The sequence below is a fragment of the Salvelinus alpinus genome, chromosome 8, assembly GCF_045679555.1.
Source record: "Salvelinus alpinus chromosome 8, SLU_Salpinus.1, whole genome shotgun sequence".
In the NCBI taxonomy this organism is placed as follows: Eukaryota; Metazoa; Chordata; class Actinopteri; order Salmoniformes; family Salmonidae; genus Salvelinus; species Salvelinus alpinus.
In genome coordinates this window covers 70,072,614-70,091,078 of record NC_092093.1, presented here as the reverse complement: position 1 = coordinate 70,091,078, position 18,465 = coordinate 70,072,614, and the positions used below count along the sequence as shown (strand labels likewise).

Below are 18,465 nucleotides of genomic sequence, written 5' to 3'. Positions count from 1 at the left end.
ATTTCGCAAAAGTTGAGAAATTTAGAAAGGGGACAAATACTTTTTCACAGCAACTATAAGTGCATTTTAGCAGACGCTGTGGCTGACTGTATACCATAGCAAGGAAGTAAGAGTTCTGTTGGTGCACCACTCATTAGGCTATGGAAATAAGTGTGAAAGTTAATGTGATACATCATTAGATACTGTAGATGTGCTACAATAGGTAGATGAAATAGGGGATGCTATACTCTACATTGCACAGAGTAAACAAGCCTTTGGTTCTCATCCACAAACACTAACTGTACCCTCTCTCTTTCTTTAATATCCGCCTCTTTCTCCCTCTTTCGCTTATTCCTCTCCATCTAGTGGATTGCTCTCTCACACATTTTGATTTCTCTTCCTCCCTCTCCCTCAATCTTTCTTCCCCCTCTCTGATTTTCAGTCTTCCCATTCTGCAGGTCTCTGGGGACCTCTATTGACCACAGCATCAATGATGCAGCCTCCTAATGCTCCAGCTGCATCTGATCGACTACAGTCCTCCCACCAAAGCACGCACACACCGTAAAAAATAAAAACACACAGCTTCAGACAAACACACACACACAACTAATGAGCATAGGAAACCAGTGTTGACATGTTTAAAATGGTACTAATGGACAGTAATGTAAGTGATAATGTAATGGTTTCCCACTCTCGTTTGTTATGTGTTAGTGTGTGTGTGTGTGTGTTAATCTGAATACTTGTTAGTCTCGTGGCAAGGAAACAAAACACAATGCCGATTTAACTTATTTTAGGAAAACAGCCCTAATGTTGGAAAACAAAACATCATTATGTTGTCATCCAGAGTCACATTTATTTATTTTCCAAGCTATAGCACATCATATTTTACATATAGCAGGTTTGTAAAGGACCAAAGAGTCTACTTCGTGTTTTTATATTGCAATACTGGCATCGTCCCGGCCATAAGATAAACATTCTGCTATTGACCTGAACCTCTACTGTGAACATCGGTTTGCCTTCACAACAGACCAACATCCACATAACTACATTCAATGTGCATTCACCCATTTTAGGTTTGTTTGATTTGGATCACAAAATGAAGAAGCAAAGTATGCGCCTGGGTTAAACATTAGGAAAACTATGAAATACTGTAGGAACTACGAGACCAGCTTACCTTGCCGCTGAGTACGGTCTTGGTTGCAGTTTAGGCAAATGTTCTGAAAGAAAAAGGAAAACAACTGGTGGAAGCATATTACCTCTGATGTTTCCTTCATATCACTATTACCTCTGATGTTTCCTTCATATCACTATTACCTCTGATGTTTCCTTCATATCACTATTCCTGCCTGATGTTTCCTTCATATCACTATTCCTGCCTGATGTTTCCTTCATATCACTATTCCTGCCTGATGTTTCCTTCATATCACTATTCCTGCCTGATGTTTCCTTCATATCACTATTCCTGCCTGATGTTTCCTTCATATCACTATTCCTGCCTGATGTTTCCTTCATATCACTGTTCCTGCCTGATGTTTCCTTCATATCACTATTCCTGCCTGATGTTTCCTTCATATCACTATTCCTGCCTGATGTTTCCTTCATATCACTATTCCTGCCTGATGTTTCCTTCATATCACTATTCCTGCCTGATGTTTCCTTCAAATCACTATTCCTGCCTGATGTTTCCTTCAAATCACTATTCATGCCTGATGTTTCCTTCATATCACTATTCCTGCCTGATGTTTCCTTCATATCACTATTCCTGCCTGATGTTTCCTTCATATCACTATTCCTGCCTGATGTTTCCTTCATATCACTATTCCTGCCTGATGTTTCCTTCATATCACTATTCCTGCCTGATGTTTCCTTCATATCACTATTCATGCCTAATGTTTCCTTCATATCACTGTTCCTGCCTGATGTTTCCTTCATATCACTGTTCCTGCCTGATGTTTCCATCATATCACTATCCCTGTCTGATGTTCCCATCATATCACTATCCCTGTCTGATGTTTCCATCTATATCACTATCCCTGTCTGATGTATCCATCTAGATCCATATCCCTTGTCTGATGTTTTCATCATATCACTATCCCTGTCTGATGTTTCCATCTATATCACTATCCCTGTCTGATGTATCCATCTAGATCCATATCCCTTGTCTGATGTTTCCATCTAGATCACTAACCCTGTTGGATGTTTCTATCTACACTGAAGGTCAAATGTTTTTGAACACCTACTCATTCAATGGTTTTTCTTTATTTTTACTATTGTAAAAATACATCTACATTGTAGAATAATAGTGAACACATCAAAATTATGAAATAACACATATGGAATCATGTAGTAACCAAAAAAAATTATTATATAATATATTTGAGATTTTTCAAATAGCCACCCTTTGCCTTGATGACAGCTTTGCACACTCTTGGCATTCTCTCAACCATCATCACCTGGAATGTTTTTCATAAGTCTTGAAGTAGTTCCCACATAAGCTAAGCACTTGTTGGCTGCTTTTCCTTCTCTCTGCGGTCCAACTCATCCCAAACCACCTCAATTTGGTGGAGTCCAGGTAATCTGTATTAGTAGTGGCTTCTTTTAAGCAATTTGACCATGAAGGACTGATTCACGCAGTCTCCCCTGAACAGATGATGTTGAGATGTGTCTGTTACTTGAACTCTGTGAAGCATTTATTTGGGCTGCAATGTCTGAGGCTGGTAACTCTAATGAACTTATCCTCTGCAACAGAGGTAACTCTGGGTCTTCCTTTCCTGTGGCGGTCCTCATGAGAGCCAGTTTCATCATAGCGCTTGATGGGTTTTGCGACTGCACTTGAAACTTAACGTTTTTGAAATGTTCCATATTGACTGACCTTCATGTCTTAAAGTAATGATGGACTGTCGTATCAAATCAAATTTTATTAGTCACATGTGCCGAATACAACAGTGAATATTACAATGAAATGCTTACTTACGAGACCCTAACCAACAATGCAGTTTCAAAAAAATACAGAAAGAATAAGAGACAAAAGTAACAAGTAATTAAAGAGCAGCAGTAAAATAACAATAGCGAGACTATATACAGGGGTGTAGTGATACAGAGTCAATGATACAGAGGCAACGGTTAGTTGAGGTAGTATGTACATGTAAGTAGAGTTATTAAAGTGACTATGCATAGATGACAACAGAGAGTAGCAGTGGTGTAAAGAGAGGGAGAGGGGCAATGCAAATAGTCTGGGTAGCCATTTGACTAGATGTTCAGGAGTCTTATGGCTTGGGGTTAGAAGCCTCTTGGACCTAGACTTGGCGCTCCGGTACCGCTTGCCATGCGGTAGCAGAGAGAACAGTCTATGACTAGAGTAGCTGGAGTCTGACAATTTTTAGGGCCTTCCTCTGACACCGCCTGGTATAGAGGTCCTGGATGGCAGGAGGCTTGGCCCCAGTGATGTACTGGGCTGTACACACTACCCTCTGTAGTGCCTTGCGGTTGGAGGCCGAGCAGTTGCCATACCAGGCAGTGATGCAACCAGTCAGGATGCTCTCGATGGTGCAGCTGTGAAACCTTTTCAGGATCTGAGGACCCATGACAAATCTTTTCGGTCTCCTGAGGGGGAATAGATTTTGTTGTGCCCTCTTCACGACTGTCTTGGTTTGCTTAGACCATGTTAGTTTGTTGGTGATGTGAACACCAAGGAACTTGAAGCTCTCAACCTGCTCCACTGCAGCCCCGTCGATGAGAATGGGTGCGTGCTCGGTCCTCCTTTTCTTGCAGTCCACAATCATCTCCTTTGTCTTGATCACGTTGAGGGAGAGGTTGTTGTCCTGGCACCACACGGCCAGGTCTCTGACCTCCTCCCTATAGGCTGTCTCAGGTGAGCAATAGTTCGAGACTTCCTTAGATATCGAAGACCAGCTGTTGTTTACAAAAATACATAGTCCGCCGCCCCTTGCCTTACCAGTCGCCGCTGTTCTATCCTGCCGGTACATCGTATAACCAGCCAACTGTATGTTGATATTGTCATTGTTCAGCCACGACTCCGTGAAGCATAAGATGTTACAGTTTTAAATGTCCCGTTGGTAGTTTAATCTTCTTCGTAACTCGGCAATTTTATTCTCCAAAGATTGCACGTTTGCTAGCAGAATGGACGGAAGTGGGGGTTTATTCGATCGCCTACGAATTCTCAGAAGGCAGCCCACCCTTCGACCTCTCTTTCTCCAACTCCTCTTCATGCAGATCACAGGGATCGGGGCCGGTTCCCAAGGAAGCAGTATATCCTTCGCGTCGGGCTCGTCAGAGTTGTGAAAGGAAAAACGAATTCTGCTAGTCCGTGGTGAGTAATTTCAGTCTGGATGTCTAGAAGATCTTTTCGGTCATAAGAGACGGTAGCGGCAACATTATGTACAAAATAAGTACAAAAATAACAAACAATGCAAATAAACAAACAAAAAAACAATCGGCTGAGGGAATGTAAAACGTCTGCCTTCTTCTCCGGCGCCATCTTACACTTTGCTTATTTGAGCTGTTCTTGCCATAATATGGACATGGTATTTTACCAAATAGGGATATCTTCTGTAAACCCCCCTACCTTGTCACAACACAACTGATTGGCTCAAATGCATTAAGGAAGAAATTCCACAAATTAACTTAAGGCACACCTGTTCATTGAAATGCATTCCAGGTGACTACCTCATGAAGCTGGTTGAAAGAATGCCAAGAGTGTGCAAAGCTGTCAAATGCAAAATGGTGACTATTTGAAGAATCTCAAATAAAAAATATATTTTGATCTGTTTAACACTTTTTTGGTTACTACATGATTGCATACGTGTTATTTCATAGTTGTGATGTATTTTCTATTATTCTACAATGTAGAAAATAGTAAAAATAAAGAAAAACCGTTGAATGAGTAGAGGTTCTAAAACTTTTGACCGGTAGTGTATATCACTATCCCTGTCTGATGTTTCCATCTAGGTCACTAAGAATGGAGGAATGGGAGGAGGACGCTACTAAGTCCTATTTTCTCAGCGCACACACCGGTTTATTTTAGGGCATACTTCTGTATTCATTAAATCTAAAAGTTATACACTTGTGAGCTCCCTAGAGTGCAGATCTGGTGCCTGTGGGATGGAGCTAGTTAATGTCCACCTTATTTCAATGTCAGCCGTAAAGGTGCCCTCTTTTGGGGTAATTTGGTGTCTGGCCATGAGGCCTCTGAGGAATATGGTGCAGGAAAATAGTTTCAGTTAAATTGTATACTAAAATGAGTAATATCAGTGGTTAGGGAACGATAAAAAAATATTTATCAATTTTCATCTGCTAAATTACCCTCAAACCCACTCAAGTAGAGAACGTAATTTACACTACACCATATGCACCAGCTCTAGGAGTTCTGACAAAAATGAAATGTTTTTCCCTTCAACCCTAAGGTATCCCAAACAGCTGGACAGAAAGAGGAGAGAGAGAGACAGTCTGTAGAGTGTGCGAGAGAGACAGTGTCAGAGAGACGCAGAGAGAGAAAGAATCAAAACAGCTGGACTTCTCTCTTCTACAGTAAACAACTCCGGGTGTATCACTGAGAAATGTGGTACCCAGCACCCCCAGGCACCGCTGGAATTATATCACTCCCTGCCATCCCCATTTCCTCAGTGACAGGTTTAACATGCCCATTAACAGTCTCATTCCCTTTCCGTTTGTCTACAGCTCGGCCATACCTCGGAGTTGACAGCTGACTTTCGATCACTGACTATGACAACATGTCACAACTGGGGGACAATTTATGCATCACTGGGAGAAGGAATCTGATGCATATCACAAGATATTCCTTTAATATTTTGTAGTAGTGTGAGATTTTTCACGCCATGAGTGACAGCTCATTTTTTGTTGTAAAAAAAATAATTTAAGAAAGTCTGTTCCTTCAGGTTTTTGGCCATTGCACAGGAGTCACAATGAGAAAGCATAACCCCAAAGTGGATAACTATTACAAATCACCTATTTATCCAACCTTTACATTCCACAGCATCTGTAGCTAGCGAATGATTAGGCGCAAAGCTTTTAAACTCACTCAGTGAAGCTAAATGGGGAGTGGCCAGTAAATGTGTTAACACCGAGACACTGTCAGAGCAGTAGTGATCGTTAACCCCTGGCTTGCCCTGCCCTCCACAGCTCTGTAGCTCTGTCCCTGTCAAATGTAGGACAGTCAATGACAGGACTCCAGCAACAGCTGGTGGCCCCAAAACGCTTCCACCAGCACATTCTTCACCAACCGTACTAATGTCCCCATTTACAAATGGCCAGATTTCTGCATTGCTCGGTTCCACTACTGGAAAGGTGCTGCAGTTAGCAAAAGGGCCCAAAATAACTTTGACATTGGATATTAAGCTGTGACACAGCTCTTTTGAGGGAGTACACTGGAAAGTACAAGTGCAAGTAGGACAAATAACAGTTCCAGTCAAAGCATTATTTATGAATATTAGATTGCTTAGATTACTTGTATGTATTCATCTGATATAAATGCCCTTTCCCATAGGCTAAAACAAAATCTACACAAGTCATCATCAGAGCAATTCTAGGCCTTATGCCATGAGAGACTATAATGCCAGACTGTCTGCAGCCAACAGTTCTCCATGTCAGGGGCGACCAAATGGTGAGTCAGGAAGCACTGGTGGGTCACAAGAATAAGAATATGCCATTTAAAAATGTCCTTTTTGAAGTCACAGATAACAAATTGATTGAAGCAATGCAGGAACATTGGTTTGGTCATTTGGGATTCAGTAAAATGTATGAAAAACCCAGGTGGAGTAAATAAAAAAAAAGGTTAAAAAGAAGGAAAAGAGAGTGAAGTAGGGGAAAAACACTATGTACAATTTGACTGAACCTGCATTTACTGAAGCTATACTGCCCTCTGCTGGATAGAGAAATAGCCGTACCTGCCTGTATTGGTGATCATTCGAAACTAGAGCCATGTTTTGTGACATGTAAATCAACGCACTCAGATTAGCTCAAACATTATGACTGACAGGAGAGGGAGTGAGTTCTGACCTATGAGAAGACTGAGAGGGGGTTGGCAGGCAGGAAAAGCCCTGAGCAGGTCCAATAGTCCGAGGCTGGAGTCTCTGACATAGAGGTTGTAGTCAGCTGATCCCTGTTTACTACACAGCTCCTGTAGTCTCCTCCTCTCGCCACTGTCTTCTGTACACTCTACCAGGGAACGAAGAAATGCCTGGAGGGGGGGGGAGAAAGAGAGAGAAAGAGAGAAAGAGAAAGAAGAGAAAGAAAAGAAGAGAATAGTATCAGATAGATTAAGCCTAATTCTAGACAAAAAATTTAATAGTTTTTTAAAATAGTTTTTCAGTCTAGTATTTCGCTTAATCTGTGTCCGGAAAACCACCCCATACACACAATACAAAACAGAGATTTCACACAGTTACATCTGGCCGACTAGTCAGGTTGTTTCTGCATTCAACAATGTTACATTGCCACCTTGCCAAACAAGACAATGAAAAGTTGGCAGAGGCAGGCTGGCACCCAGGCTACATTCCTGCAGCCTACTGTACCTGCCAACCCTGCTACCTTAGGTGTCTGCCAAACATGCTCCGTAGAAGATAGACTAAAGGGAGTCTTTGTCCTACTGCAGTGCAGTAACCTTTCACAGTCAGGTTTGGGTTCTGAACTGGGTAGTTCAGGTATAGAGCGTGAATGCAGAAGGGACCTTCTTAGGGACAGTCCTGAGCTCCAGACTCCAGGTGAGCATGTAGGTTAGAGTGCTGTTCTCTGGGATGTAGGAGGGGAGATGAGCAGCTGGAGGGGAAACAACACAATCAACTTTACATCCATTACAGATGTGAGTAGTTACATGCAGTTTTATATAGTTTAAATGTCATGACTAAATCGCAATGATACATACATATATATATATATATATATATATATACACACACACACACACACACATATATAAATACATACACACACATATACACGGAAGTTTACATACGATTAGGTTGGAGTCATTAAAACTCGTTTTTCAACCACTCCACAAATTTCTTGTTAAACTATAGTTTTGGCAAGTCGATTAGGAGATCTACTTTGTGCATGAGACAAGTAATTTTTCCAACAATTGTTTACAGACAGATTATTTCACTGTATCACAATTCCAGTGGGTTAGAAGTTTACATACACTAAGTTGACTGTGCCTTTAAACAGCTTGGAAAATTCCAGAAAATGACGTCATGGCTTTAGAAGCTTCTGATAGGCTAATTGAAATCATTTGAGTCAAATGGAGGTGTACCTGTGGATGTATTTCAAGGCCTACCTTCAAACTCAGTGCCACTTTGCTTGACATCATGGGGAAATCAAAAGAAATCAGCCAAGATGCTGGAGGAAACAGGTACAAAAGTATCTATATCCACAGTAAAACGAGTCTTATATCGACATAACCTGAAAGGCCTCTAAGCAAGGAAGAAGCCACTGCTCCAAAACCGCCATAAAAAAAGCCAGACTACTGTTTGCAACTGCACATGGGGACAAAGATTGTACTTTTGGAGAAATGTCCTCTGGTCTGATGAAACAAAAATGGAACTGTTTGGCCATAATGACCATCGTTATGTTTGGAGGAAAAAGGGAGAGGCTTGCAAGCCGAAGAACATCACCCCAATCGTGAAGCACGGAGGTGGCAGCATCATGTTGTGGGGGTGCTTTGCTGCAGGAGGGACTGGTGCACTTCACAAAATAGATGACATCATGAAAAAGGAAAATTATATGGATATATTAAAGCAACATCTCAAAACCTCAGTCAGGAAGTTAAAGCTTGGTCGCAAATGGGTCTTCCAAATGGACAACGACCCCAAGCATACTTCCAAAGTTGTGACAAAACGGCTTAAGGACTACAAAGTCAAGGTATTGGAGTGGCCATCACAAAGCCCTGACCTCAATCCCATAGAAAATGTGTGGGCAGAATTGAAAATGCGTGTGTGAGCAAGGAGGCCTACAAACCTGGCTCAGTTACACCAGCTCTGTCAGGAGGAATGGGACAAAATTCACCCAACTTATTGTGGGAAGCTTGTGGAAGGCTACCCGAAACGTTTGACCCAAGTTAAACAATTTAAAGGCAATGCTACCGAATACTAATTGAGTGTATGTAAACGTCTGACCCACCGGGAATGTGATGAAATAAATAAATTATTTTGCCATTTCACATTCTTAAAATAAAGTGGAGATCCTAACTGACCAAAGACAGGGAATTTTTACTCGGATTAAAGGTCAGGAATTGTGAAAAATTGAGTTTACATGTATTTGGCTAAGGTGTATATAAACTTCCGAATTCAACTGTACGTACCTACCTACCTACATACATACATACACATGTATGTATGTACATACACATACATACATACATGCATACATATACAGTCGTGGCCAAAAGTTTTGAGAATGACACAAATATTAATTTTCACAAAGTCTGCTGCCTCAGTTTGTATGATGTCAATTTGAATATACTCCAGAATGTTATGAAGAGTGATCAGATGAATTGCAAAGTATCTCTTTGCCATGCAAATGAACTGAATACCCAAAAAACATTTCCACTGCATTTCAGCCCTGCCACAAAAGGACCAGCTGACATCATGTCAGTGACTCTCTTGTTAACACAGGTGTGAGTGTTGACGAGGACAAGGCTGGAGATCACTCTGTCATACTGATTGAGTTCGAATAACAGACTGGAAGCTTCAAAAGGAGGGTGGTGCTTGGAATCATTGTTCTTCATCTGTCAACCATGATTACCTGCAAGGAAACACATGCCATCATCATTGCTTTGCACAAAAAGAGCTTCACAGGCAAGGATATTGCTGCCATTAAGATTGCACCTAAATCAACCATTTATCGGATCATCAAGAACTTCAAGGAGAGCGGTTCAATTGTTATGAAGAAGGCTTCAGGGCCCCCAGGAAAGTCCAGCAAGCAAGAAGCCACTTCTCTCCAGGAAAAACATTAGGGACATACTGATATTCTGCATAAGGTACAGGCATTGGACTGCAGAGGACTGGGGTAAAGTCATTTTCTCTGATGAATCCCCTTTCCGATTGTTTGGGGCATCCGGAAAAAAAGCTTGTCCGGAGAAGACAAGGTGAGCGCTACCATCAGTCCTGTGTCATGCCAAACAGTAAAGCATCCTGAGACCATTCATGTGTGGGGTTGCTTCTCAGCCAAGGGAGTGGGCTCACTCACAATTTTGCCTAAGAACACAGCCATGAATAAAGAATGGAACCAACACATCCTCCGAGAGCAACTTCTCCCAACAATCCAGGAACAGTTTGGTGACGAACAATGCCGGGGAACAAAACATCGATATTTTGGGTCCATGGCCAGGAAAATCCCCAGACCTTAATCCCATTGAGAACTTGTGGTCAATCCTCAAGAGACGGGTGGGCAAACAAAAACCCACAAATCCTGACAAACTCCAAGCATTGATTATGCAAGAATGGGCTGCCATCAGTCAGGATGTGGCCCAGAAGTTAATTGACAACATGCCAGGACGAATTGCAGAGGTCTTGAAAAAGGGTCAACACCACAAACATTTACTCTTTGCATCAACTTCATGTAATTGTCAATAAAAGCCTTTGACACTTATGAAATGCTTGTAATTATACTTCAGTATTCCATAGTAACATCTGACAAAAATGTCTAAAGACACTGAGGCAGCAGACGTTGTGAAAATTAATATTTGTGTCATTCTCAAAACTTTTGGCCACGACTGTACACACACACAAACATTACCAGTCAAAAGTTTGGACACTCCTATTCATTCCAGGGTTTTTCCTTTATTTTACTATTTTCTACATTGTAGAATAATAGTGAAGACATCAAAACTATGAAATGACATATATAGAATCAAGTAGTAACCAAAAAAAAGTGTTCAACAAATCAAACATATATTTGAGATTTTTCAAATAGCCACCCTATACCTTGATGACAACTTTGCACGCTCGGCATTCACTCAACCAGCCTCATGAGGTAGTCACCTGGAATGCATTTCAATTAACAGGTGTGCCTTGTTAAAAAGTTAATTTGTGGAATTTCTTTCCTTCTTAATGCGTTTGAGCCAATCAGTTGTGTTGTGACAAGGTAAGGGTGGTATACAGAAGATAGCCTTATTTGGTAAAAGACCAAGTCTATATTATGGCAAGAACAGCTCAAATAAGCAAAGAGAAATGACAGTCCAGCATTACTTTAAGATATGAAGGTCAGTCAATGCGGAAAATTTCAAGAACGTTTCTTGAAGTCCAGTCGCAAAAACAATCAAGCTCTATGATGAAACTGGCTCTCTCCGCCACAGGAAAGGAAGACCCAGAGTTACCTCTGCTGTAGGGGATAAGTTCATTAGAGTTACCAGCCTCAAAAATTATAGCCCAAATAAATGCTTCACAGAGTTCAAGTAACAGACACATCTCAACATCAACTGTTCAGAGGGGACTGCGTGAATCTGCCCTTCATGGTCGAATTGCTGCAAAGAAACCACTACTAAAGGACACCAATAAGAAGAAGAGACTTGCTTGGGCCAAGAAACACAAGCAATGGATATTAGACCGGTGGAAATCTGTCCTTTGGTCTGATGAATCCAAATTTGAGATTTTTGGTTTAACCGCCAAGTCTTTGTGAGACGAAGAGTAGGTGAAAGGATGATCTCCACATGTGTGGTTCCCACCGTGAAGCATGGAGGTGGTGGTGTGATGGCGTTGGGGTGCTTTGCTGGTGAAACTGTCTGTGATGTATTTAGAATTCAAGGCACACTTAACCAGCATGGCTACCACAGCATTCTGCAGCGATACGCCATCCCATCTGGTTTGTGCTTATTGGGGCTATAATTTGTATCTATCACTCCAGGCTATCACACTATCACTCCAGGCTGTGTAAGGGCTATTTGACCAAGAAGGAGTGATGGAATGCTGCATCAGATGACCTTGCCTCCACAAACCACCCGACCTCAACCCAATTGAGGTGGTTTGGGATGAGTTGGACCCCAAAGTGAAGGAAAAGCAGCCAACAAGTGCTTAGCATATGTGCGAACTCCCTCAAGACTGTTGAAAAAGCATTCCAGGTGAAGCTGGTTGAGAGAATACCAGTGTGCAAAGCTGTCATCAAGGCAAAGGGTGGCTACTTTGAAGAAGAAAGAAAGATATATTTTATTTGTTTATCACTTTTGTGGTTACTACATGATTACATATGTAGTTTTGATGTCTTCACTATTATTCTACAACGTAGAAAATAGTAAAAATAAAGGAAAAAGTTAGGTGTCCAAACTTTTGACTGGTACTGAATGTGATACTATAAACACACAATGTCCCTGTCATGTGTATGACAAGAGAAAACAGCATACCTTTCTTCTTGGTGTCTTTGCGCAGTGAGAGCTGGACACGGTGGCTCCTCTGGTCCTGCAGGCACAGTCTCTGGAGAAGCTCCCCCACCTCGGAGGCTCTGTTTGGGCAGAGCACGTCAAGCGAGTCCCCAGGCTGGTAGGCCATCGGATGGGCCTAGGTACACAGAGGAAAGGATGGAGTAAAGAAACTAGTTGAACCATAATTTTGAACTACTGACCAATATATTTGGTCTCTGCATGAAACTACACTAAGTGTACAAAATATTAAGGACACCTGCTCTTTCCATGACATAGACTGACCAGGTGAATCCAGGTAAAAGCTATGATCCATTATTGATGTCACTTGTTAAATCCACTTCAATCTGTTTAGATGAAGGGGAGGAGACAGCTTAGAGAAGGATTTTAAGCCTTGAGATAATTGAGATATGGATTGTGTATGTGTGCCATTCAGAGAGTCAATGGGAAAGATACAAAATGTAAGTGGCTTTGAACAGGGTATGGTAGTAGGTGACAGGCGCACCGGTTTGTGTCAAGAACTGCAATGCTGCTGGGTTTTTCACTATCAACAGTTTTCCGTGTGTATCAAGAATGGTCCAACATCCAAAAAGGGCATCCAACCAATTTGACACAACTGTGGGAAGCATTAGAGTCAACATGGACCAGCATTCCTGTGGAACGCTTTCGACGCCCTGTAGAGTCCATGCCCCGACAAATTGAGGCTGCTTTGGGGAAAAGTGTGGGGTGCAACTCAATATTAGGAAGGTGTCCTTAATGTTTTGTACACTCAGTGTATATAGTAAGAAACACCTGCCACTCACTGAGATGTCCAGCTCTATCAGAAGGGCTGTTTTAGCCGAGTCATCTCTGGTCAACTGGACTGCCCTGGAGATCGGAACCTCGTGTAGGGTTTCCTTACTGACCGGAGCACTGGTCTGGGGGGGTATGGAAAGAGTGGTTGGGGATGTTAGAATTCAAACAAATATGAATGAGATGTAAACAATTTCATAGTGCCAAAAGAACCCAGTATTACCACAACCCACCTCTTTTTCTATGGTGGCTTCCTGGAGCGTGACATCCAGGTAGGGTGGAGGCAGAGCCGGGACATTGAGAACAGACTCAGACAGTGGGGGCAAGGAGCATGTCAGAGAGGCCTCTACAACAGCAGAGGGTGCTCCACTCTGTGTCTCTAACACTGACTTGGGATCAGTGACAACACCATCTAGTTTAGGAGCAGTCCTATTGTTGCTGGTCAATGACACTGGTCTAACATCAGTAACTGCACTCCCTGTCTCAGAGGCTGCTTCTGTAACATTTAGAGAAGCTGATTTGGGCTCAGTCTTAGTACTCTCTGACTCCACTGCTGTTCTGAGTGAGTCAGAGCTCTGAGGTTCTGATTCGTTAAGACTCATGAGGTGGAGTTTGACATCTGTCGCTGACAATTCGGGTGTTTCGTTCAACGATGCTCTCAGGTCCCTTACATGGCCATCCCTCTCAGGCTGAGGGGTGGCCATCTTGGATAACGCTCCTCTGATGGCCTCCCACAGTCCTTCAAGCCAGGGGTCCAACACCAACTCAAGCCTAGACACACACACACACACACAGTTTGGATTAAGAGTTAAAGTATTAACATGGGAAACCCACTAAGAGACCACCGCAAACTGAAGCCTGGACAGAAAGCAAAGTCCACTCAGACTCAGAGATAAGCAGTGTGAAGGATCCAAAAGGGTAATGTGCCACATACCACAAATGAGGTGACACGAGGTAAATGGGAAAAGTACATTCAAAGGGTGTCTGTATTGGTACCACTTTTATTGCTACTGATTTAAGAAGACATTGTGCCCCTACTTTAAAGCTTCTTAGGTGAGTGCCAGGACTTGATGAGTGTTTCTCATACATCAACATGTAAAAAAAATTAAAAGACCTTGGGCCTTACCCTACACCATCATCTGCATGTCCTGTTGCGTAGAAATGTTTTGCACCAAGTTCCTGTAGACGGCCATCAATAGTCTTCCCACAGTTGCAGAAATTTTCATAGTTTGTATCACCCAGAGCTGGAGCACAGACAAAAACAAGATATTGATCATCACACATAACATATCAATGAATCTGTTATTTTAAAGCCATCAAATAAGATAAAGATGAAGGTAGTAGCAATTAATCTCAGCACTAGGCATTTAGTCTTAGGCACACCCTAATCTGCTGTGGACAGACCATTTCAACATAAATGGTACCGTAGAACTGTCTTTATACTATGGCCACACCAATTGTGAACGAGCAGGGTTTTTCATCACTGGTTACTTGGACAAATCCTGATTTCACAGGTGTTAGCATCTTTCGAATTTCAAAAGGGGAGGGGACATTTGTCCCATACACTTGCCCCTAACTTGCAAAGAGAGAGGGTGGAGCTCCTCGTTCCAGTTCTGCTCCACATTCTAGCATCTCTTGATCTATTTTCTCAACATGTATGGACCTGGAACTTAATCGAGCACCTGACCAATTACGCAAGAATTTAGTTCTGGGTTAACCAAGATTAGGCACACACTCCATTCTTACCTATAAGAGCATAGCAGAGGTGTGAATAGTGGTCGCTGGGCAGGGTCTTTTTTTTTATGTTCTTCACAAACTTCAGGGCTGTGTCTGGTGGGTCCCCATCCCCAGTGGTAGACACAACAAACACCACAGGTGCACTCTCCTTCTCCAAGTTAAACTGAGGGGAGACACAAAACAGGATCAGTATTCATACCAGAGCCGAAAAGACCAGTGGTAACAACAACTCTGCCACAAATGCAATGATATGGACTTAGTTTTGTTCCTTAGCAGCTTGATAGTAGTTTACCACTGTTGTAATCATCAGTGTTGTGCCCATATTGGAACACAAGCCAGGGTTGGTTAACAATATTTTGTCAACTTTACCTTCCCTCCTTCACTCAAACAGTAGATGTCAACAACCAGTCCCCTCTCCTCAGCCTCGTCAGCTATCCCCTCGGCTATGGACTGCGCCTGGCCTTTCTGAGACCCGTACAGAACCAGGAACCGTGGCTTCACCTCACAAGGCATTCTGCTGGACAAGTGGAAATAAAATAAGTCAGTGTAACTTCACGTTACAACAAGCTGTTACAGTGAGTGTATCATATATATATATATATATAATAACTGTTGTGGCAACATTGTCACCGTTGTCAACAACAAAACATTCTGCAGACATCGACATGCTGGATTGAAAACTGAGAAACATCATCCATGACACTGATCCTTCCATCTCAACAGACTACACACCAACCAAATAAAACTGTGAATTCAGAAAATATCATCATCCTCTAAAGGTCCACGACTGACTGCATGTCATTATCGTACATACACAATCGGAGAATTGAAAAGTTAGTTGCAGATCCCCGTGGAACTACTTTTCTAACATTGTAGAAAATACATAACTGAACACGTTCAACGCCTTACAAAACTTACCCGGAAGTTACGTCACGTTTGACGCACGGCACGTTGTCACCCCAGCAAGAAACAACCTGTCCCTGTGTATAAATGTACAGAACTATTTGTATGTACTTGGATTTGTGCCCATGTATTTATCAAACGTATAACATAACACGAACTTATTCTCTCTGCTATGAGAATGCTTTTGGAGAACAGCTCTCTGTAACTCAATGAGATTCGCTTATCATCCAACTGGTCTGCTAGTAAAACTGCCGAGTGCTAGTCTTCCAGCACTAGACAGTGGCCAGAAACTAAACTCAGTAGCGGAGCTAGAGATCGTTTATTCAGTGGAGCCAGAGAGGAAGAGAGGAGGCCCAACTGCAGAAAATCTGTCTCCCTCCATCAGGTGGCGTTTTTTCGTTGTTTCGCCCGCCAAGCAATGAGTTTTTGTAAGGTCAACAACTAAAATTAATGGCTTATTGAGGTTTATTTGATCGAATATAAGTTTCGTAATGCTTAAGTTGTTAAGAGTGTACTGTTATAAGTAGGACATGTGACATCCAGGCAACTTTGAGAAAAAACACTTTATATCAGAGTTGTTGAGATGGCTATGGATAGGCCTATTCATGACATGATGAGGCTAGTAGTATAGCGTCCAGTGGCGGTCGGTGCCGTTTAAGATGAGGGAGGACGATTTTTTTTGTCATTCATATTCTATTCACTCAGTTCAATGTAATAACAACAGGTGTAGGCTACTACTTGATACTCTGATTTTCCCTTTATCCATCATGGGGTTTCTACAACCTAGCCTATGAATTAAAGTTTACAACGTATGTGCACACAGGTCGAGATAAAAATGTGAAAAAATATTGTCACCATATTGGCTAAAGTGACATTATAGTCAACATAGCTAATAGAACTAACCCGTTAGTAAACCTGCCACAATCATGCAGTAACGTTACAGTATACAGTCAGTAAGCAGTTTAGTACTTACAACGGCGGGCCCCGGTGGCAATACATTTGTAAAACCAAAAGCTTACCTTGACTTGGAAGAGTTCCAGTATTGTGTTGGATAGTCATAGCACATAGTTTGAGTAGGCTAAACTAGCTAACTGCATTTGCTAGCTAAGTCAATTAAACTGAAAGTGAATTTAAAAAATGACAAAATCTCTATCTCGCTTCTCCTTCTTTTTGGAAGAAATTAATTTGTTCAAAACTGTTCAACTATTGTCTTTCTCTCGCTTTGAGACAACTACTCACCTCATTTTATGCACTGCGATGCTAGCTAGCTGTAGTTTATGCTTTCATTACTAGATTAATTCTCTGATCATTTGATTGGGTGGACAACATGTCAGTCCATGCTGATAGGTTGGAGGACATCCTCCGGAAGTGTCATAATTACTGTGTAAATCTATGGAACAGGGTGAGAACATGAGCCGCTTAGGTTTTGTATTGAAGTCAATGTACCCAGAGGATGGAAGCTAGCTGTCCACCGGCTACACCATGATGCTACCCTACAGAGTGCTGTTGAGGCTACTTTAGACCTTCATGGCAAAACAGTGTATTTTAATCAATTATTTGGTGACATGTGAATATATGTAGTATATTTTTTTTATCTAAAAAGGATCACTTTTAAAATGTTTTGCTTTTTATTATATTTTATTAAATTCGCTGAGAAGGATGGTCTTCCCCTTCCTCCTCTGAGGAGCCTCCACTGATAGAACACAGGTAGGAGCCTCCACTGAGGAGCCTCCACTGATAAACACAGGTATTAACAAGAAAATACTCAAACATACAAAAAATATAAATAAAAAAATGTAGTGCAATTGTATTCACTCTGAAAATATCTTAATATAATGATTCAGGAAGATGTTATTCTTGTTGTTATTCACTAGGGTTAATGTTTTAATAAGATAATTAAATTCAATCAGAAAAAAATTTTAATTTTGGTATAGAATTTTGGAATTTTTGATTGTGTATAAAAATATTAACAATCATTTCAGTGGTCTTGTTATCATTGCAATAGTAACATATTATACCTTTCATGTCAAAAACATAGGCAGTGTTCATAATGGTAAATAAGTATTTTGCAAGGTTTTCCCAAAATTCTGACACAAATTTACATTCAAAGAACAAGGGAGACAGATTCTCACCTTCTTTTTCACAGAAAACGCAGATATCATCAATAGCCACAAATTTGGATATCATAGAATTACATGGATATATCTTATGTAAAATTTTGAAGTGCACTTCCTTAACTTTGTTTGGTATACAGTATTTGTAAGGCCTTAACCATGCATTTTTCCAGACAATGTCAGGAATAAGCATATTCCAGAAAAACTTACCTCTCGGTGTAAGTTGGTTTTGTGAATGAAGAATTTGTCTTATATATTTATTACAACAAGATCTCTCAAGTAAGCCCACGCCTTCCAATCTGAGTTCTGGATAAACTTTGTGATCATTCCCAAAATTAATGACTTTTCATAAGTGTAGTTAGACCACTGGGAACGGCTTTGATCACAGAAAGAAACTCTTTCAATGTTATAAATTGTTCATATGTGAAAATATTACCCTTGTTGTCGAAAATATCAAGAACAAAGTCAATATTCCTCTCATGCCAGCTGGGGTAGAACAATGACTTATTCCTTACAGTTATGTCTGAATCATTCCACAAACAAGCTTTATGTGGGGGA

The 18,465-nt window shown here is 41.3% G+C and overlaps 1 protein-coding gene across 4 annotated transcripts in view; it reads right to left on the bottom strand.

The window, feature by feature from the left end:
* The window catches only part of LOC139583618 (methionine synthase reductase-like), a 46,764-nt gene extending 30,954 nt beyond the window's left edge, over positions 1–15,810 (bottom strand). The window contains exons 1-10 of one of the 4 annotated variants that reach the window (XM_071414893.1): positions 15,521–15,810; positions 15,260–15,404; positions 14,900–15,053; positions 14,280–14,397; positions 13,387–13,924; positions 13,165–13,278; positions 12,347–12,500; positions 7,685–7,773; positions 7,015–7,195; positions 1,154–1,196 (exon numbers count right to left, since the gene is read on the bottom strand). In XM_071414893.1, the coding sequence (XP_071270994.1) occupies positions 1,154–1,196; positions 7,015–7,195; positions 7,685–7,773; positions 12,347–12,500; positions 13,165–13,278; positions 13,387–13,924; positions 14,280–14,397; positions 14,900–15,053; positions 15,260–15,403 (1,535 nt within the window). In that variant the 5' untranslated portion in view covers position 15,404; positions 15,521–15,810. Of the gene's footprint in view, positions 1–1,153; positions 1,197–7,014; positions 7,196–7,684; positions 7,774–12,346; positions 12,501–13,164; positions 13,279–13,386; positions 13,925–14,279; positions 14,398–14,899; positions 15,054–15,259; positions 15,408–15,520 lie in introns of all 4 variants that reach the window. The other 3 variants (XM_071414891.1, XM_071414892.1, XM_071414890.1) reach the window with 3 other exon arrangements.
* Positions 15,811–18,465: the final 2,655 nt, after the last annotated feature.